Source organism: Bidens hawaiensis, unplaced genomic scaffold (genome assembly GCF_021521415.1).
Source record: "Bidens hawaiensis isolate Kalapana, Puna unplaced genomic scaffold, B.hawaiensis_p1.1 tig00000369_1, whole genome shotgun sequence".
Taxonomy (NCBI): domain Eukaryota; kingdom Viridiplantae; phylum Streptophyta; class Magnoliopsida; order Asterales; family Asteraceae; genus Bidens; species Bidens hawaiensis.
The window spans coordinates 135,799-158,382 of NW_027491028.1; the positions used below are offsets into that span (position 1 = coordinate 135,799).

General features: G+C 38.9%; 1 protein-coding gene across 1 annotated transcript; it reads left to right on the plus strand.

The window, feature by feature from the left end:
• Positions 1 to 8,013: 8,013 nt before the first annotated feature.
• Positions 8,014 to 8,946, plus strand: LOC143622613 (uncharacterized). Its single transcript, XM_077093710.1, has 2 exons — positions 8,014 to 8,525; positions 8,580 to 8,946. Exons 1-2 carry the CDS (start codon positions 8,014 to 8,016, stop codon positions 8,944 to 8,946), a joined length of 879 nt encoding a protein of 292 aa, XP_076949825.1.
• The last annotated feature ends 13,638 nt before the right edge of the window (positions 8,947 to 22,584 follow it).

The window sequence follows — 22,584 nt, forward strand, 5'->3', positions numbered from 1 at the left end:
CATCTAATTTGTCGGACCAATCCCGACGATTTGAACCAACCGTTTTCTCGAGAATACGTTTGATTCCCCGATTACTCACTTCTACTTGCCCACTAGTCTGTGGGTGGTAGGCGGTCGCAAGCCGATGGGTGACCCCATAACGCTTCAACGCCTTATCCATCTGCGAGTTGCAAAAGTGAGTACCTCGATCACTGATCAAGGCTTTCGGGACTCCAAAACGAGCAAATAGACTTTTTAGAAAACGGACTACCACTCGGGCATCATTGGTGGGTAGAGCTTTGGCCTCAACCCACTTAGATACGTAATCGACGGCCACGAATATGTATTTGTTTCCACGCGAAGATGGAAACGGTCCCATGAAATCAATACCCCAAATATCAAAAACCTCACAAACTTGAATGGCATTCTGGGGCATTTCGTTTCACGAAGAAATGTTGCCGACACGCTGGCAACGATCACAACTCTTAAAGAACAGATGAGCATCCTTAAAGATAGACGGCCAGTAAAAACCAGAATCAAAGACTTTCTTTGCCGTAGAACTCACACCGTGGTGACCTCCAGTCGGTCCCACATGACAATGGCTCAAAATTTGCCATCCTTCCTTGACATCCACACACCTTCTAATAAGCTGATCAACACCAATGCGGAAAAGATATGGATCGTCCCAAAGGTAAAATTTGATGTCAGCAAAGAATTTCTTCTTTTGCTGGTAAGGCATCTTTGGGAGGTATCCGTCAGCAAGATAGTTCGCGAAATCAGCGAACCATGGAAAACCTTCTTCCTGTGCAGTAACGAACATCAGACTCTCCCTCGGAAAACGATCGTCGATCCTAACTCCCGAATCTCCTAAATCAACTCCCTCTAGACGTGAAAGGTGATCAGCCTCCACATTCTCGGCCCCCTTTTTATCACGGATCTCTATATCGAACTCTTGAAGCAACAGGATCCATCGAATAAGACGAGGCTTAGCATCCTGCTTGCTGAATAGATATCTAATAGCGGCATGATCCGTATAAACAATCGTTTTGGACAAAACCAGATAGGACCTAAATTTGTCGAAAGCGAACACCACAGCTAAAAGCTCTTTTTCGGTGGTGGTATAGCTTTCATGTGCGCCATTTAAGGTCCGGCTCGCATAGTAGATTGGATGGAAATGTTTATCCTTCCGTTGTCCAAGAACCGCTCCGACTGCGAAGTCGCTCGCGTCACACATCAACTCGAATGGTAACGACCAGTCGGGAGCAACCATGATTGGGGCGTTAACGAGTTTGTCTTTTAGAAGATCAAACGCCTCGATACACTGCTCAGAAAAAACAAATGGAGCATCCTTCTCCAAAAGTTTGGTCATGGGTCTCGCGATTTTAGAAAAATCTTTGATGAACCGGCGGTAGAACCCGGCATGACCTAGAAAGCTACGAATTGATCTCACAGAAGTAGGCGGGGGAAGATTAGAAATGGTCTCGACCTTTGCCCGGTCAACCTCTATCCCCGCACTTGAGATTCGATGACCTAGAACAATGCCCTCGCGAACCGTGAAATGACATTTTTCTCAGTTAAGGACTAGGTTGGTGTCAACGCAGCGGGACATCATCCTCTCGAGATTTGATAAACAATGATCGAAGGAACTCCCAAATACGGAAAAATCGTCCATGAACACCTCCATGGAGTCCTCGATCATATCATGGAAAATGGCCACCATACACCTATGGAATGTGGCCGGAGCGTTACAAAGTCCGAACGGCATACGTTTGTAAGCAAACGTTCCGTAAAGGCAGGTGAAAGTGGTTTTCTCCTGGTCGTCGGGAGCTATCGGAACCTGGAAGTACCCGGAGAAACCATCTAGGAAGCAGTAGTACGGCTGACCTGCTAAACGCTCTAACATCTGATCAATGAATGGGAGAGGAAAGTGGTCTTTCCTGGTGGCATCATTCAATCGGCGATAGTCAATGCAGACTCGCCATCTTGTGACAGTCCTCGTGGGAATAAGCTCGTTCCTCTTGTTGGTGACGACAGTCATGCCACCCTTTTTAGGAACCACTTGGACTGGACTCACCCAAGCACTATCAGAGATGGGGAAAATGATCCCCGCATCAAGGAGTTTTAATGATCTCCATCTTTACGACCTCTTGCATTTTCGGATTAAGCCGCCGTTGCGGCAGGACGACAGTTTTGAAATTTTCCTCCATGGAGCATCCACAGCTAAAAGCTCTTTTTCGGTGGTGGTATAGCTTTCATGTGCGCCATTTAAGGTCCGGCTCGCATAGTAGATTGGATGGAAATGTTTATCCTTCCGTTGTCCAAGAACCGCTCCGACTGCGAAGTCGCTCGCGTCACACATCAACTCGAATGGTAACGACCAGTCGGGAGCAACCATGATTGGGGCGTTAACGAGTTTGTCTTTTAGAAGATCAAACGCCTCGATACACTGCTCAGAAAAAACAAATGGAGCATCCTTCTCCAAAAGTTTGGTCATGGGTCTCGCGATTTTAGAAAAATCTTTGATGAACCGGCGGTAGAACCCGGCATGACCTAGAAAGCTACGAATTGATCTCACAGAAGTAGGCGGGGGAAGATTAGAAATGGTCTCGACCTTTGCCCGGTCAACCTCTATCCCCGCACTTGAGATTCGATGACCTAGAACAATGCCCTCGCGAACCGTGAAATGACATTTTTCTCAGTTAAGGACTAGGTTGGTGTCAACGCAGCGGGACATCATCCTCTCGAGATTTGATAAACAATGATCGAAGGAACTCCCAAATACGGAAAAATCGTCCATGAACACCTCCATGGAGTCCTCGATCATATCATGGAAAATGGCCACCATACACCTCTGGAATGTGGCCGGAGCGTTACAAAGTCCGAACGGCATACGTTTGTAAGCAAACGTTCCGTAAAGGCAGGTGAAAGTGGTTTTCTCCTGGTCGTCGGGAGCTATCGGAACCTGGAAGTACCCGGAGAAACCATCTAGGAAGCAGTAGTACGGCTGACCTGCTAAACGCTCTAACATCTGATCAATGAATGGGAGAGGAAAGTGGTCTTTCCTGGTGGCATCATTCAATCGGCGATAGTCAATGCAGACTCGCCATCTTGTCACAGTCCTCGTGGGAATAAGCTCGTTCCTCTTGTTGGTGACGACAGTCATGCCACCCTTTTTAGGAACCACTTGGACTGGACTCACCCAAGCACTATCAGAGATGGGGAAAATGATCCCCGCATCAAGGAGTTTTAATGATCTCCATCTTTACGACCTCTTGCATTTTCGGATTAAGCCGCCGTTGCGGCTGGACGACAGTTTTGAAATTTTCCTCCATGAGGATTATATGAGTGCAGAACGAAGGGTTGATTCCCTTGATGTTGATAATCTTCCAGGCAATAGCCTCCTTGTGCTCTCGTAGCACCCTCAACAACTTCTCCTTCTCGACCTCGGTCAACGCAGATGCAATGATAACCGGAAGCTTCCTCTCTTCATCTAAAAATGCATACTCAAGGTGGGAAGGTAAATCCTTAAGCTCTATGGAAAGAGGAGGACTCTCGACCGAAGGTCGGTCCATCAGATCGTCTCGTACGATCTCAGCAAACACGCCAGATTCAGGGGTATGCGACTCGGTGTCGTCATTTAAGGACGGATTGGTTACGGCAACCATTTCAATCTCCGGAATCTCCCTATCGAGAATCTGGGTGTCGGAGGCAGATCCTCCACAAATTTCACTGAGAAACTCCCCGACATGCTCCATGATGGTATCAATGAAGTATAAGGAGTCATCAGCAGACTTGGGGTGTTTCAGTGACTGTCGAACGTCAAAGGTGACGTTCTCATCCCCAACTCTTAAGATTAATTTACCCTCGCAGACATCGATCAATGCTTGTGCAGTGGCAAGGAATGGTCAGCCCAAGATGAGTGGGACACTATCGTCATCGTTCATGTCCAGGATGACAAAGTCCACCGGGAAAATGAACTTGTCGACACGAACAAGCATGTTCTCGACCACCCCTCGGGGGTATTTCACAGAACGATCAGCAAGCTGGATACTCATACGGGTAGGCCTTGGTTCTCCTAGTCCCAACTTGCGATACACGGAATACGGCATGAGATTAATACTGACACCAAGATCTGCCAGCGCATGGACGACCGTATTATCACTCAAGATGCAGGGAATTGTGAAACTCCCAGGATCGGACATCTTTTCTGGTAACTTTCTCTACAAGACTGCAGAGCAACCAGCACTCAGAGGAATGGAAGAGACTTCGGCTAACTTCTCTTTGTTCGAAAGAATATCCTTAAGAAACTTTGCGTATTTGGGCATTTGCGTAAGTGCCTCAAGGAAAGGAATATTAAGATGAAGTTGCTTCAGAAGATCAAGAAATTTGGAGTTCTGCTCCTCGTCTCTATCCCTACGGACTCTCCCGGGAAATGGGAGTCTAGGTTTGTAGACTCTCGGTGGTGTGCTGGGTAATGGTTGGTTCTCGGCCTGTGCTGAACTTCCGGGGCTGTGCCTCTGATGCACCTTGGCCGGTGGAGACTCCAACTGAATCTCCTCGTCTACCTGCTGCTCTACATCTACCGCAGGCTCGTTAACGACTCCTCTCGTCGCCTCTTGAATCACAGGCTCGCTACGTGCCCCTGCACCGCTCCTTGTTGTCACAGCCTTTACAAACGCCTTCGGATTTTGTTCAGTGTTACTTGGAAGTGTACCTGGCGACCTCTCATTTAGACGACTTGCTATCTCTCCCATCTGACGCTCAAGATTTTGAATTGACGCTCCTTGATTTCTCATGAATGACTCGTGCTCCCGGAATTTCTCTTGAGTTTCTTTGTGACGGGAGTCCTCTCGAGTCATGAGTTGCGACAACATCTGTGTCTGCTGTGCCATCATCTCCTCTAACGTGGGCTTCTTCTCCCCACTACTCGGTCCCTCACCGGAATCCTGGAATAGGCTCTGACGTTGCTGGAAGCCGGACTGATTTCCGTTCCTCCAGTTGGAATTTTGGTTACCTCTCCACCCCGAATTATAAGAATTGAAAGAATGTTGATTTCGGTTTGGATTATTAACGAAGTCGACTGCCTCCTCCTGGAAACCTACCAGGCACTGAACAGTATCATGTCCCCCCTTACAGATCTCGCATAACTTACTTTTCACCTGCAGGTCCTTCACGATCTTTGCTAACGCTTCAACTTGTGCCGCAAGTGCGGTGCTCGTGTCGACCGAATGCATGCCGCGTGATAGGGAATCGACGGTTTTGGTACTCTTAACTGGTGGTCGATGGTATCCACTCATGGCTAAACCGTTAAACAAGGCAATGCACTCATCCGTATCCTTCGTTGTCAGTAGGTTACCTCCTGCAGCTGTGTCGAGCATACTCTGAGTCGCGTACATCACTCCGTTGTAGAACTTCTCAACAACCGCCCAGTCTTGTAGGCCGTGGTTCGGACATAAAGCAAGTAGATTTTTGAACCTTTCCCACGCCTCGTAGAAGCTCTCGGTGTCCTCCATCTGGAAAGAATGAATTTGGTTACGCAAACGAGCGGCCTTAGCCGGAGGATCGTATTTTTCAAGAAATTGGGTCTGCATGGCAGCCCAAGTAGCAATGGATCCCTGTGGAAGGGACTCAAGCCACAGACTCGCATGATCAACGAGTGAAAACGGAAAGATTCGGAGTTTGATGGCGTCTTCGGATACGCCGGCAAGATGAAACGTGTCGCAGATTCGTGTGATGCGAGTGATATGAGCATGTGGGTTCTCATGGAGTAACCCGTGAAATTGAGCAGAATGAGCAATCGTGTTCAGAGCATTAGATGGAATCTGCCAAGTCATTTGAACTCCTATAGCTGGTGGAGCAATGCTGGATCTCGCGCCAGCATCGACCGGAAGGGCCCGGTCTGCAACTGTCCTCCTTGGTGGTGGGTTTGCGTCGCCCATAATCCAATCCCTAATGACGGGTTCAGAAAAAGTAGGGGAAGAGAACGTATTACCGACGGATGTAGATGAACTGGAAGACGGTTTTGTACGACGTCTCTCAATAAGCTCTTTCTCTGGTTCGGGAAATCCTTCAACTTCTGGTGGTCCTAGAGATCGAGTACGTCGCATACAACTATTAAAATAAATAAAAGAAATTATAATTAGCTAAACTATTTTAAACTAACAAACAAAACAAATAAGAAAGACAAGTAGTAAACAAGGCAAGGCCTAACTCAAGTCGTTCTTAATACGCCTCAAACCGTGTCCCCGGCAACGGCGCCAAAAACTTGATGTGCGAAAATATATATAAATAAAACACAAGTCGCAACTAAGCTTTAAAAACCAAACAATCTATCCTAGTTCACACAAACGGCAAGTGTACCGGTCGCGTATAGCAAAGATTAGGAAAGTCCGGATATCGAACTCGAAGACACGTGAAAACGTTTATAATTACTAAACTCTAACCAAGACTCACCAAAATATTTAATTGATTTATTTTAGAATTTATTTTAACTACTTAACTTAACTGAATGAAAACTTTTGACAAAACTTTGAAAACTTTGGTTTAAATTCAAAATATAAAGACGTCTACCAAGGAATGAATCATGTTGATAAAAATAACAAGACAACGGATTGAAAATATTCACGACGACGGTCATAAAAGATGACACAACTAAAACTTGTTTAAGAAAGTCAAATTACCTCTCAGTCTCTCTAACAATCTCTAACTTATCTTAGTTGATTTTAAAGAATAAACCGGAAAAACAATTATTAACGTGTTCAAATGACGACTCTCCTCTCGGTCTCATCGACACACTATCCTAATGGAGAAAAATACTATGTCACCAAGGATAGAGGAACAATTTAACTTAACCCAAATTAAACCAACTAATTGCACATAAACACTCAAACTTGACAAGACAAAAACCCGCTCTCGCGCGGTCTTAATTCTAACAAGTAAAGCAATGAGACAATATTACTTCTTATCACCTCTCGGTCTCAAAGAATGTGTACTTAACTGATTTTATATGATTTATATTACCCACTTATCCCTACGGTTGTACACCCCGCAATAAACCCTAAACTCCAAGTCAAGAGTCTAACAAGCAATCAATTAATCAAAACTAATTCAATTAACTAATGCAAGAGGATTATAAGTAATAAAACATAAAACACAGCCATCACACACAATATAATTTATGGTTTAGTTAAACTTTAAATCAATAATTCAAGTCTTGAACATTAACAATCCATTATACAAGTCTAAACTACTCAACAATCATCTATCCTAGGTAGAATAAGCAAGTTTAGCCTAACATAGATTTTGGACAGCCATGCATACTTAAGAAAAACATCACAAACATCAACTTAAACATGATCAAATTCAATCAAGATTCAAAAACAATCAATCACAAGTCAAACTATCAATCACTTGCAAAACAATCCAAAGTAAAAGATTAATTCAACAAAGTTAGGGTTCTTGAACAATAACCAAAGTTTAAGGACAATTACTTAGGGTTTATGGCTGAGATTTATGATGTATAAGATACCTAGTCGTTGCACAAGATCACCCCGAGCCTCCTTCTTCTTCCTCTAGCCTCCACAGCCGCCACAGCCGCCGTTTTTTTTTCTTTTTTCTTTGCTGCTACAGTTGCTGCGATCGGAACCTGCTAGGGTTTTTGGGTTTATTAATTTCGGGTTTCTTGGCTTTCTTATGGCTGATTTCTCCAATAATTAACTTCATATAATATTATAAAAGGCTTCTACGATGTGGGCTTGGGTCGGGCCTTGACTTATAAGTTTGAAAGTTGACCAATTAAGCCCCTAAACTCTTCAATTTTAACTCTTTTTTCACCAAACCTCATAACCTACAAGTAAACAATCAACTTTGTAAAATCAAGCATAATAAACCATAAAACTTAATAATTAAACTTAAAAGCAATCAAAACATGATAAAAATGATACGGAAAGTAAATGTGTTTTACAACACATCAACCCGCTCAAAATCAGATTCAGCCGTATACAGGACCGATCAGAGCTCAACCACTGAATCAATATGGAAGCCCGAACCAAACCACAAGCTCGCCATGTAACATTTGTTGCAAGAAACATGGGGGGCGTCGGTCATAAAGCTATGGGAGCATGTTTCAGGTGTGGCCAGATGGGGCATATGATTAAAGATTGTCCTAAACCAGATACTAAGAAGATTATTGGAGGAAAAGTTGCTCCACCAAACACTGATGGAAGAGTGTTCGCACTTTCTGCTACTGATGCTGCTAATTCTCAAGGTACTGTATCTGGAACCCTTCAGCTTGGTGAACGTAGTATCTATGTGTTATTTGATACGGGTGCAACACACTCTATAGTTTCTTTATCGTTTACTAAGTACCTTCCGATTAGACCAACCCCGATAGATCCCACTCTGACTATTTCCACTCCGATGGAGAATTCGATCGTAATCACTCACGTTTATAAAGATTGTCCAATCCGTATTGAATCCGTCGTGTGTAACGCGGATCTATTTCCGATGCGTATGTCTGACTTTGATGTTATCCTTGGAATGGATTGGTTAACCCGTTTCGCGTAACTATTGATTGTTATTCTAAACGTGTCATATTTTAGCTGTCCTAAACTTGTCTATCAGGGTATTGTACCCCATAAGACTCTTAAGATTATTTCCGCGCTCAAAGCTCGTAAGCTTATATATCATGGTTGTGCTGGATTCTTAGCCTCGATTAAAGATACCTCTGTTATCCACAAAGGCATTGATAGTTATCCTGTTGTTTGCGAGTACCCCGATGTATTTCCAGAAGAATTCCCAGGACTACCTCCTGATCGTGAGATTGAGTTCACTGTCGATTTAATCCCTGGTGCAGAGCCGATTTCAAAAGCACCATACCGTATGCCTACGTTAGAATTAAAGGAACTAAAGGAGCAATTGCAAGAATTGCTAGAATTGGGATTCATAAGACCAAGTGTCTCACCATAGGGTGCACCGGTCTTGTTCGTAAAGAAAAAGGACGGTAGCATGCGTTTATATATTGACTACCGAGATTTAAATAAGATTACCATTAGAAATCGGTACCCTCTGCCTCGTATAGATGACCTTTTCGACCAACTTCAAGGTGCTAAGTTTTTCTCAAAAATTTATCTGAGGTCAGGTTATCATCAGCTAAAGATCAAGAACGAGGATGTTCCTAAAACTGCTTTTCGTATTTGCTATGGTCATTATGAGTTTTTGGTTATGCCTTTTGGGCTAACCAATGCCCCTGCACTTTTCATGGACTTAATGAACCGAGTATTTCATGAGTTCTTGGATAAATTCGTTATTGTTTTCATCGATGACATCTTGGTATATTCTAGAAGTAAAGAAGAACATGAGGAACACTTGCATAAAGTGCTTGCGACGTTGCGAAGAAAAAAGTTGTATGCAAAGCTTTCAAAATGCGACTTTTGGCTCAACCAAGTTGCATTCCTTGGTTATATAGTATCCGCAGAAGGAATCAAGATGGACCCTGCCAAGATTGAGGCAATTACAAATTGGCCTAGACCCACTTCCGCGACAGAAGTTCGAAGTTTCTTAGGCCTGGCTTATACTATCGAAGATTTGTAGAAGGATTTTCCGTCATTGCCTCACCCCTGACGCAATTGTTGAGGAAATGAGTAAAGTATTCCTGGAATGAGGAGCGAGAAAAAAGTTTTGAAGAATTAAAGAAACGACTCGTATCTACTCCGATAATTACTCTGCCTTCTGGATCAGGAGGCTTCCAAATCTATAGTGATGCTTCAAAGAAAGGACTTGGTTGCGTGTTGATGCAACATGGTAAAGTTATTGCTTATGCCTCACGTCAGTTAAAGCCTTATGAAGTTAATTATCCGACGCATGACCTGGAGTTAGCCGTTGTAGTCTTCGTGTTGAAAATTTGGCGTCATTATCTCTACGGCGAGACTTGCGACATATTTACTTACCACAAAAGCCTCAAGTATATATTTACGCAAAAAGAACTAAATATGAGGCAAAGAAGGTGGTTAGAACTCTTAAAAGACTATGACGCAAATATTCAGTACCATCCGGGAAAAGCTACTGTAGTAGCCGACGCGTTGAGTAGAAAGAGTTTTGGTACCGTATCTTGTCTTCAAATCCACCCCCGTATAATCTATGATCTGGATAGATTAGGTGTCGGTATTCAGGTTGGTGATTCTAACAGTTTCCTAGCTAGAATGCAAATCGAGCCTGACCTAATCTCTCGGATTAAAGATGCACAGAGGTATGATGGCGAATTATGGGCGATAGTGCAAAACCTCGAAGTAGGAAAACAGTCAGAATTCCGAATGGATGAGCATGGTGTGATTTGGAGTGGCAAAAGATTGTGTGTGCTAGATGATTTCGCTCTCCGTGAGTCGTTACTAGCTGAGGCACATAGTTCACCATTCTCCATTCACCCGAGATCTACAAAGATGTATCGAGACTTACGTCAAAACTTTTGGTGGAGTGGAATGAAGGAAGATGTTGCCAGATACGTAAGTAGATTTCTCACTTGTCAACAAGTAAAGATTGAGCACCAGCGTGCTAGTGGTTTATTGCAGCCGTTGGAAATTCCTGCATGGAAGTGGGACGAGATTTCGATGTATTTTGTTACGGGTTTGCCTAAGACCTTTAAGAAGAATGATACTATATGGGTAGTTGTTGACAGACTATCTAAATCAGCACACTTCTTACCTATTCAAGAACGATATTCAGTGAGTAAGTTATCCATAGTATTCCTTCAAGAAATTATTCGACTTCATGGTACTCCATCTTCAATCGTTTCGGATAGAGATCCACGATTCACTTCACGTTTTTGGAAAGGCTTCCAAGCAGCTTGGGGCACACGTTTAAAATTTAGTACCGCTTTCCATCCACAGACAGACGGTCAATCAGAGGAGCACAATTCAGACTTTAGAAGATATGCTTCGTGCATGTGCACTTGAGTGGACAGGTAACTGGGACGAATATTTATGCCTTGTTGAGTTTGCTTACAACAATAGTTGGCAAGCAAGCATTGGCATGGCTCCGTTCGAGCTCTTATACGGTCGGAAGTGTCGAGCACCAACATGTTGGGAAGAACTAGGAGAAAAGATCTTTGAAGGACCAGAGTTAGTCCAAATTACAAACGAAAAAGTCACTGTTGCTCGAGAAAAGCTTAAAGAAGCTCAAAGTCGACAAAAGAGTTATGCAGATCAGCACCGGCGGGCACTCGAATTTCATGTTGGCGATCACGTGTTTCTGAAAGTATCACCTTGTCGTGGCGTTCGTAGATTCGGTATAAAGGGAAAACTTAGCCCTCGTTATATCGGGCCATTTGAGATCCTAGAGAGAATTGGAGAAGTTTCGTATCGTTTGCCATTACCTCCACAAATTTCACATGTTCATAACGTGTTTCATGTGTCCTTGTTGAGAGGATATAGTTACCATCCGCTTCACGTCATTAGTTATCCATTACATAAGATCCAGGAAGATCTTTCGTACGAGGAGGAACCCGAAGAAATTTTGGATCGACAAGAAAGAGTTATGCGTAGAAAAGTAATTCCTTTTGTTAAGGTTCTCTGGAAGAACCACTCCGTGCGTGAAGCTACATGGGAAACTGAAGAGTCAGTTCGTTCTGCATATCCGAATTTGTTCGTGTGATAGAACCTTTAGTCCAGGTAACTGTGAACCTTACCTCCGATCTGTGAAATTTTCTAAATTATGTGGATATTTTAAGTTCTTTACACCACTTATGTGATTACATATATACTATGATATGTCTCTGAATTATGGTATGAGTACCAATAGTTGCTCTGTTATCTGATCTGTTCTCCGTCAACTTCCCTATGACATTAAGATACATTCTAGGAAGCTATTAGGGCATGGTTGTACGGTAATTGACAATTACTGACGCGTGGTAATTGTGAATTACAAGTACAAATGTGTAATAATGGGAATCCTAATGTGTAGATTGGTGTGTATCCTCTGTCTCTATTAAGATATCAGTGTTTTTGTCACCTCTGAAAGGATCCGTATTCTGACCTACAAATTTCGAGGACGAAATTTTCTTTTAAGGGTGTAATAGTTGAAATACCCATGAAAATAAATAAATATATGACATAAAATAATTCAACCAAGAAACATTGAATAAACTCGTTCGTGTCATCCTGCACAAATCATTACAAAATAATAATAAATAAAAAAAAAGAAAAAGAAACGCAAATGAATAAATAAATGTCAAGTTTGTGTGGTGAAGGATTCTTCTTCGTCCCACTACTCTTTTTGAACACAAATTGATACCGCATATGATAATTATTATACAATTCTTACCCATTTTTCTCATGGCTCATATATTTTTACCATATGTTCAAGCAAGCTAATGGAAATAATTGCACCGTATCTTAGACCATCCCTATTTGCAATCATGCTTGCTTACAAGCTTCCAAGATATTTTTGACTTCTGGTATTGAACATTGGCTTTAAAAACCAACATTTCTTTACACTCACCTCTTCCAAGGTTACTCCCTGTGTCTTCATCTCCGTTGGGTCTCTGCCATCGCCACCTTTATTTCGTTCGTCATCAACGCGACACCACCATTCACGTTTCTCCACCTCCCACCACCACACCCACCATCTCTGTTAAACACCAAACCACCCGCTACCACCGCGAAACCACTCAACGTAACCACCCGTCATCGTCTCTACACTCTCGAATCCTCATTCAAACCTCCAAACCACGAGCTAAGACGCCACTACCTGCTTGCATTTTCCGTTTACCACCACCAAGGATAAGAGAACCACCAGTCGTTTGAAAAGCATCACCGCGACCGTTCGCGTTTCTTTTTCGGCAAGTGCTTCCGTCATCATATCGCGAGTCCAACTAAGGTAACCCGAACCTAAGCCTATATAAATCATTTAGATACGTTTAAACGTGATTCATGACACAAAACAAAGATTTACAATATGGCCTTTCTAGCTTATGTTATGACGGGTTAATATGAAGAAGATGAACCAGTGAACATAGTGATTAATAATGTTAACCGAGTAGCTATTAAACACAGTTTAAGTGGTTCAACTGGTTAAGGCTTAGGGCTTCTAAACAACAGGTCTTGGGATCGAAACCTGATTGCTGCGTTTTTTTTTTTTTGTTTTTTTTAATGATTAACAGCTTATGTTAAGTAAATAAACACTATTTTGGAAATTATAAACAAACTGATTATTGGTCTGTTGGTTAAGTTGTTGGATTATAACAGAAAATATGCAGGTTCGAAACCCGTAGGCAGCAATCATTTTTTTTATTTTTGTAAATAGCTTAACAACTCCTTTAACTGATTTGTTTAACTGTTTCTGTAAACATTAACAAATATTGAGTTGGTCCAACTGGTTAAGCTATCTTTTTAAAAATAAAACATGGTCATGAGTTCAAACCCCACCCATGACAAACATCCATAATCATTTTTTTTTAAAAAAAACATTTGAATAAAATTCGTTAAAATATAAATAAGAGATATCGACCTCGTTAATAATACTTATTCTTCTTAATCAAACGACTCCATGTTTTCATATATACATAAGATAAAATTTGACTATAACCTTATATAAACCGTACATGAACTTATGAGCTACGTGCATACGATGTAGGGTGATTAAAAGAGCGTCACTTTTATAATTTATCTCCTAAGACAACTACTCAGCAATCAAGGTACGGATCCTAACCCCCTCCCTATTGTTATCATATTCGATTGTTATAAACCTCGTTGATATTATATACCTTTGGAACTCCTAACGTCTTTGACACCTCGATTCATTTGGCCGTCCGTTCGATTCATGTTCAGATTATGATTTGTTATTTGACTTGTTAGCATGCGATATATTTATTATTAAATTGTACTCGTTATCGCATGTTCCGTGATTTATTATGATAAGTATTGTTATTATATATATAACTCATATTATTTGCACTCTGTTACCCTGAGCACTCGCTTCCCGTGGAGTGTCCCACGGGCAAATTTGCAGACAACCACACATAGGCAAGTGATTGAATACAGCCTATGTGTGGTTGTCTGCAAATTTTGGCGCTATTAGAAACCGTTATTATAATGACGATTACATAATTGGTTTCACAATAGTGGCTGTATTCATGTTTTATCACATTTCATCGATTGTTTTGGTTGTTAATCAAATGCCATTTTATTTATGTTGATACACGTATGCGTCACCCTAAGAAACTCACATCATTCTCATGTTATTACATTCTATGCAATCGTATTCTCAATTACTTATAACCTCAAGTTTGTTCACGTATGAAACTCATCGTACACTATTATTAACTGTATCGTCGTTTACCCCGACCTCATGTACTCATTTATTGGGCTTCTCATTTACATCTATCGGATTTTATTCATTTTCACTCTTTGGATTCTCGTTTTCATTTATTGGATTTCTCACTTTCTTTTATCGGGGTTCTCATTATTAAAAATTTCACTTATCGGATTTTATACTAATTTAGTCCCGACTTTCAACCATGGATTTTAATGATTTGTATATTCTTTCACAATTGATGATTTGACTTCAAATCTCGTTTCATAATTGCTTACCCTAAATTTTATTGTTGTTTGTTCGATCGTATTTAATTATTTAACCAAATTGTTATTTTCGCCTTGGTTTATAATCTAAGATTTTATTTGTTTCATTTATATATCCCATTTTTCTACTTATTTAAAAGTAAAATCCCAAAATATTCAACTGCTGGTATTGGTTATCAATATTTGTAAAATTCTATAGATTTTATTTACGTATTCATTTATTTAAAGATTTCAAAATAAATATATCTTTTAAACCACACAACGGAACGAACCATGTGGACCATACGATGATCTAAATAATTATGGGTGCACACTTAATTATCGAAATCCCCGTATGAAAGCCATAGTAAGTGCGGTTGTGTGCGATGACTCAGACCCGAAGATGATGGCTGATATCGTTTAAAATATATATATTATTATATAGATATTTCTTACACTTTTAAGTGCTTTGAGTTAGGTTTTTATTGAAAATTACTCAAGTTGCTCATATTTATATTTGAATGGTTTCAAGAATCAACGAGTTAAAACAAAGTGCTATTAGTAACTTGAGACCATTGAGTGAAACTTCAAACAATTAAAAGTTGCCATGGTTATGATTTATCTTACGTACTATTAGGATAATTTCTAATATAATAGGAAAAAAAGAAAGATAATAAATAATATGTCATATTACAATCTCCGTTAATGTGTTATATATTATTTCAATTTAATGCTTGTGCCAAATATCTAAATTCTGATAATGTAGGTCGAAGTTGAGAAGATTGGAATGACAATTAAATAAAGTCCACACTGATTGAAGGCCCATTAGAGAATTGGATGCTTCATATATAAGAGGAATTAATTTGCTAAAGAGAGAAGGGAGAGAACGGACGGTTAGCTGCCAAGAAGTTTGTCGGGATTAAAGAATTATAAGACAAAACCCTTTGAAGGGCACTCCTGGTTCACAAAGTCAAATTGGTGGGCTTTGGTTCATCGCAAGAAAATAATAAGAGAGAGTTAGACGCTGGTTCGAGCAATTAATGGTTAGCTCCGTTAATGTGTTATATATTATATGTGCTTGGTTTTTGTTTGATGAATTTTATTATTCTACATTATCCTTGGTGATTGTATGTCATATAATAGGATTTTGTTACGGTCATTTACTGTGTGATCTTGACTAGTCTATGATTGATTTGCAATAAGATCATAGGAATAATATTATTAGTCAATCTAATAAAAGTGTGTTGCTAACCTAAAAGGCTGTATGGTGATAGGTTATTGTTAGATCTTTGTTGATTAAGATTGCTAGATTTAGTTCTTCGTAAGGAGTCCGTCTAAGTTTGATTTATTAACGTTGTCTAGCGAGTCAAGTGAGTTCTTTAAATTACCTTTTATTTTCGTGCTGTAAGGTAGGATTTCTTATAGAGATACTTGTCATAAAATAAATTAGTGACCGTAAGTGAGTCTAATTAAAACCGGTAATTTTAATAGCTTATTAGGATTCTATAGGTGTCTTCTTGAGAAGGGTCAAGAGTCCTGTTCGGTTTCCCATTAAGGGAATAGTTTAAGATCCCGGTTCCATAACTTAGCATTTTCCAACCATTTGATAATTGATGCATTAGGGATTCTAGCCTAGGTGGTTGTTCGTCATCATTTGAATTAAGTATAGATTTAAGTCGTCTTTAGTTTTATTAATTAGTTTAATATTAGTTTTTAGTAAAACCCCCTTTTTAATAATAAATAAATAGTCGTGTCTATAGTTAAGTCTAATTAAGCTAGTTTACGTAATTAAAAGAGTCTCGTGGGTACGATATCCGGACTTACTTTGTTGTACTAGAGTCGACCGGTTCACTTGCCGGTTAGTAGTTTTAGTTAAGTTAAGAGTCTAGAATTATTACTTAATGTCTAGATTAGCGTAATTTTAGTTAATAATATTATAACTACTTTTAGCACATCAAGTTTTTGCGCCGTTGCCGGGGACTCTTGGCGATTGCCTTATTACCGTTACTTGGACTTATTTGCTACATACGAGCTATTTGTTTTATTTTCGTTAGAGCCGTAGGAGTCTAAGTAGTTTTTCTTTTTCTTTTTGTTTTTTTATAGTTTGTTTTGAGTTGTAGGAGTTAAGTTAATATAGTTTAGTTTAATTTCTTTTAATTAGTTTAGTTTTCTTTAATATATTTTTTTTATTATACTACTATTTGTTGCTCGTGATCCTTTTTTGTTTAAGTTTATCTTTGCAGTGATCTTCATGGATTGTTACTACGGGGCCAGAGTTGAAGGAAATCCTCATAAAGATCAAAGAGGTTTAACTATATGGGAGTCAGAAATACAGGCAATTATGGACCACCTAGATCAAAACAGTTATGAGCCTAAATTCTGTGTGGTGTATGATAAGATGGGGAATATTATCAGTTGTAAAGACTCATCTGGCGCAATGATGGATCACAACCGCATCCAGAAGAGATATTATATGATGTTTTACGTGTCACCCATAGCATTAATCCAAAAGCACCACTTTCAGATATAATGGATGAGTTTCGGCGAGGCTTAAAGTATCAAATACAATTTTATGAGTCGACGATCATGTTTGAGGATGTTGGGTTGCAGGATAAGACAGAGGATCGTATTCCCTCTTGGGAAGACGAGTTTAGGGATGAATTTGGTGAAGATTTAGTGGGTTCAGCCGATGTGAATGAGAGTGATTTTAACCCCGAAAGAGATCTTGAGGAGCTTGAAGTTTTGTTATTTGGGGAGCCAGTTAAGAAACAAAATGTCAAAGAGGAATCACAAGAGATATCTAAAGAATTGCATCTCATTGTGAAAGAACATCCACGTCTGCAAGGTAAAGTTGATATGTTTTTAGAAATAGTTGTTCGTGGATCGCCACGTAAATCAAGAGCCCCAAGAAGGAAGATATTCGGGCTCGGGAATCAAAGTGTGCCGAATTGGTCGTATTTTCAGAATTTTAATAATGGGTGGATCGAGCCGAATGCGTATTTTTGGGCTTACATGAGTTTGGAAATTAGTTTCTTCCCAACTGATTTTAAGAGGAGAGTGTTGAGGAGCACCGATAGGAAGAGGATCAAGGAGAAGCCTCCTGATTGAGGTTTCGGGACTAAGTCTGGCTGAAGACTTTTTGTAAACTTAGCGCTTTCCGGGAGGTAACCCGGTACTATCTTTTTCTTCTATTTTTATTTCTATTTTGTTTTTACTTCTTTGCTCTGTCGGGTGTTTCTTCTCTTACTTGCAGGTTGTTCCAAGGTTGCTTATGAGATAGTTGATGGGATATGGTTTTAAACAAGTGTGGGGATGCCATTTGTTTCAGAATTTCTGCTTTTGTTCGTGAAAGATGACATTATTTGAAGATAGCTTGCTGATCGCGTTGGAATTGGAGGGCGTAGAACACGACTCACGAGGCATATCATCTATTTACCATGGGAGTCTGTTCCAATTCATTAATCTATTTTTATATTTTGCATAATTTTATTTGTAATTTCCTTTTTCTCACATAAGTGCGGGGATGGGAAATTACGCTTTTCGGCAAAAATAAAAATTTTTGAAAAAAAAGTAAAAAAAAAAGAGCATAAAAATTGAAAAAACGTCCCAAAATTTTAAATTTAATTTTTGCAAAATAATGGAAAATGATAGTAAATCGGAAATTGGTTTTTCAAACTACTAATAATATGAGATAAATAAAAGAAAACACACTTAACTTGGGATGTGTCGGTAGGCTCAGCCTTGAAAATGAAAGGGCAATTTGATAAAATGATTAAAACGGAAATCTTTTGTGGGTAAAGCGTTTTGTCCGTGGAAGATAGGTAATGAAAGGTCGGACCATACTCAAGCCTCAATTATTGGTATGAAAAAGTGGAAATATAAAAAAAATTAAAAAAAAAATCTGAATACGTTATCATATGATGCTTGGGTAGGTTTAACGTTAGAGTATGCCGTGTAGCCTGTGATATAAATCTTAAACTGCTAGTTTAGTATTTTACACCCCATTGACGTATGGTTTTATATCCTTAAATCTTGTATTTATGGGATGCCCCGGGTCTGGAGACCATGGGTCTGTATGCAATTTATTCATCTAGGTATTCATAATTCCTAAGTGGGGCTGGGGATATTTAAATAAAGCTAAAAAGAGCAAACCCTTATAAGTCTATAAACATGATCACAAAAGTACAAATACACTACAGACTTGATCATCCACGATGTTAGCCATGTGGGGTCCTCTTGCTCGTGTCTCTTTACCATTAAGAAACTGACCACAAGGGACACGCTACATGTAAGCCCTACAAATGAAATTTTTCATGCTCACCTATGGTGATGGGTTCGGGGTATTGCTTGATAACGGGGATATGTCATGTTGTGGGGAACATTAGCTATTAATTAATTGAACCTTAATCGTATCTAATGGCTGCTTGGTAGACTTTGATGCTTAAGCTTAGGTGGATAAACAATACCTTTGATCGTCTTAACTATTCATGAAAAAAATTGAGCAACAAAAGTTTTGATTCTGCTAATTTTGAGGTTAAAGTCAAGTTGGGGTGGTCTGGTCCGGTAAAAGCTGAAAATAAGCGGGTCTTAATTGTGTAAACCACTGAGTACTATTATTGTCGGATCTTATTTATCCCGGTAAAGATTAAGGCATGGGTTTAAGTGAACAACAATACTGGTGATCGCGGTTTTTGCGTTTATCTAAGCTTCAAAATAACCTATATGTTTTTAACACCATATTTTCCGATTATGATTCCGTTGCAAATATCTTTTCCAGGGACGCAAAAAGAGTAAGTGTGAAGATATTTGATATCGTTTATAATATATATATATATATATTAGTATATAAATATTTCCTACACTTTTAAGTGCTTTGAGTTAGTTTTTTATTGAATATTACTCAAGTTGCTCATATTTATATTTGAATGGTTTCAAGAATCAACGAGTTAAAACAAAGTGCTATTAGTAACTTGAGACCATTGAGTGAAACTTCAAACAAATATTAGTTGCCATGGTTATGATTTATCTTACGTACTATTAGGATTATTTCTAATATAATAGAAAAAAAAAAGAAAGATAATAAATAATATGTCATATTACAATCTCCGTTAATGTGTTATATATTATTTCAATTTAATGCTTGTGCCAAATATCTAAATTCTGATTATGTAGGGTCGAAGTTGAGAAGATTGGAATGACAATTAAATAAAGTCTACACTGATTGAAGTCCCATTAGAGAATTGGATGCTTCATATATAAAAGGCAGAGGAATTAATTTGCTAAAGAGAAAAGGGAGAGAACGGAGGGTTAGCTGCCAAGAAGTTTGTTGGGATTAAAGAATTATAAGACAAAACCCTTTGAAGGGCACTCCTGTTCTCAAAGTCAAATTGGTGGTCTTAGGTTCATCGCAAGAAGATAATATGAGAGAGTTAGACGTTGGTTCGAGCAAAGAGCGTTTGGGTTTAACACCTACTTAACCAAGCATCATTATTATTTGTTTGAATTTATGATTATCTTTATGAATTTATTATTTGAACCAAGTTATTTTCTTTTGTTCTTGAGTATGGTTATTGGCTAAACCCTCAGACCGCCTAGGCTAATGATGAACTTTTATTGACTTTGGATTTTGGTTTTGATTTTGTTTTCGTTTATGGTTTATGATTAAGTAAGAGGTTTATAGTTATTTAATTGATGCATATATGTGCTTGGTTTTTGTTTGATGAATTTTATTATTCCACATTATCCTTAGTGATTGTATATCATATAATAGGATTTTGTTAAGGTCATCAACTATGTGATCTTGACTAGTTTATGATTGATTTGCAATAAGATCATAGGAATAATATTATTAGTCAATCTAATAAAAGTGTGCTGCTAACCTAAAAAGTTGTAAGGTGATAGGTTATTGTTAGATCTTTGTTGATAAGATTGCTAGATTTAGTTCTTCGTAAGGAGTCTGTCTAAGTTTGATTAATTAACGTTGTCTAGCGAGTCAAGTGAGTTCTTTAAATTACCTTTGATTTCCGTGCTGTAAGGTAGGATTTCTTATAGAGCTACTTGTCATAAAATAAATTAGTGACCGTAAGTGAGTCTAATTAAACCGGTAATTTTAATAGCTTATTAGGATTCTATAGGTGTCTTCTTGAGAAGGGTCAAGGGTCATGTTCGGTTTCCCATTAAGTGAATAGTTTAAGATCCCGGTTCCATAACTTAGCATTTTCCAACCATTTGATAATTGATGCATTAGGGATTCTATCCTAGGTGATTGTTCGTCATCATTTGAATTAAGTATAGATTTAAGTCGTCTTTAGTTTTATTAATTAGTTTAATATTAGTTTTTAGTAAAACCCCCTTTTTAATAATAAATAAATAGTTGTGTCTATAGTTAAGTCTAATTTAGCTAGTTTACGTAATTAAAAGAGTCTCGTGGGTTCGATATCCGAACTTACTTAGCTGTACTAGAGTCGACCGGTTCACTTGCCGGTTAGTAGTTTTAGTTAAGTTAACAGTCTAGAATTATTACTTAATGTCTAGATTAGCGTAATTTTAGTTAATAATATTATAACTACTTTTAGCACATCAATGGCAAAAAAACGATTGAAATGCGAATCATGATAAGGGCATGGTGGATACTCGCCGGTACATCCTATATATAAGTGCCTTTGTTATGTTTCTCATTTGTAGCGTTTTTCGAATCATGCAAGGATTTTTCGTTATTCTTTGCTTAAATTTTTTTTCATGCAATTGTTTTACCAAAAGCGACATTCATTAGTAATCATCTTTTCTTCGAGTTTATTTTTAATTTCGGGACGAAATTTCCAAAAAGTTTGGGATACTGTGACATTCGTCAATTTCGGGTTCTATTTGTATTCGTTTGTGTATTCGTTTATCACGTAAACCGACCCGATTGATATCCCGAACATTTCAAGTATATAAAATATTGGATTTTATGTTACTAAATCATTCCCACATGTTCAATTTGAAAAACCCCTTTTACGGATTTGAAAACGCATTTAAAACGAGCAAATTGCATCAAAAACGAACTTCTAAGACGCGTAACGAACCACGCAAGACGAGCTGACCAACCCCACCCCTAGGAAGCGTCGCACCGCGAGGCCACCAAGGGGCAGGGGGTCGCGGGTGGCAGCCTTAGGTTTGCAAGTATATTTGTTTGTTGGTGTGTGTGGTTCATATCACTTTACCCAATCCGAATTTTCTACCCATTATACCTCTTGCTTATCCTCTCAACCTTAATTATCCCCTATTATCAAGACCCTTTCCTTCATTCATCCTTGATCTCACTTCATATTTACTCTAAATTCTCTCTCAGTTCTTAAGATTCAAAGGTTGTTCTTCATATTCTTAGTAGTTGACTTCTCAAGTCAAACTAACCCTAATTTTCCATTCTAACTTGTTCATATAGTTTTACTAGCACTTAAATATGGTGGAACTACATATATATAATATAATACCCCTTGTTACCTTTAGTAGTTACTTCTCCGGTTCCGGTCGGTGAGGTTTCGGACCTTGTAAGGCAAGGCTTTATGAAGGACTTCGTGTCCTTGATATATATACACCTATATAACTTGTTTGCAGATACTAACCATGACTAACTTCTGCTCATTTTAGTTTGTACATCTTATTTATCAAGTTCTATGGTTATGGGATCTAAGAGTCTAGCCTTGGTTCGACCGTAAATAGCTCTAGACCGGAAACCGAACTTTTGCTAACTAGTTTTGTTAAAATAGTTGTTTAAACATGTTTAATGTTATATTTGAGTTTTTAAAATCATTTTTACAAGTTCTTTGATATTGGGCATGTGAAATCCATCTATGAACTTATTGTGAGATGGAAACCGAACCAAAACTGAACTTTTGTTTAAAGACTTTATTGATAACTTTTGGTTGTAAAACTTAAGTTTCTTCATTTATAAATTATTATACAAGTTCTTGGATATTTGGGCATGTGGAGACCATCGATGAACTGTTTGAGATATGGAAACCGAACCAAACCGAACTAAACCGATTCTTACTCGCTTAAGACACACAAGTGTGTT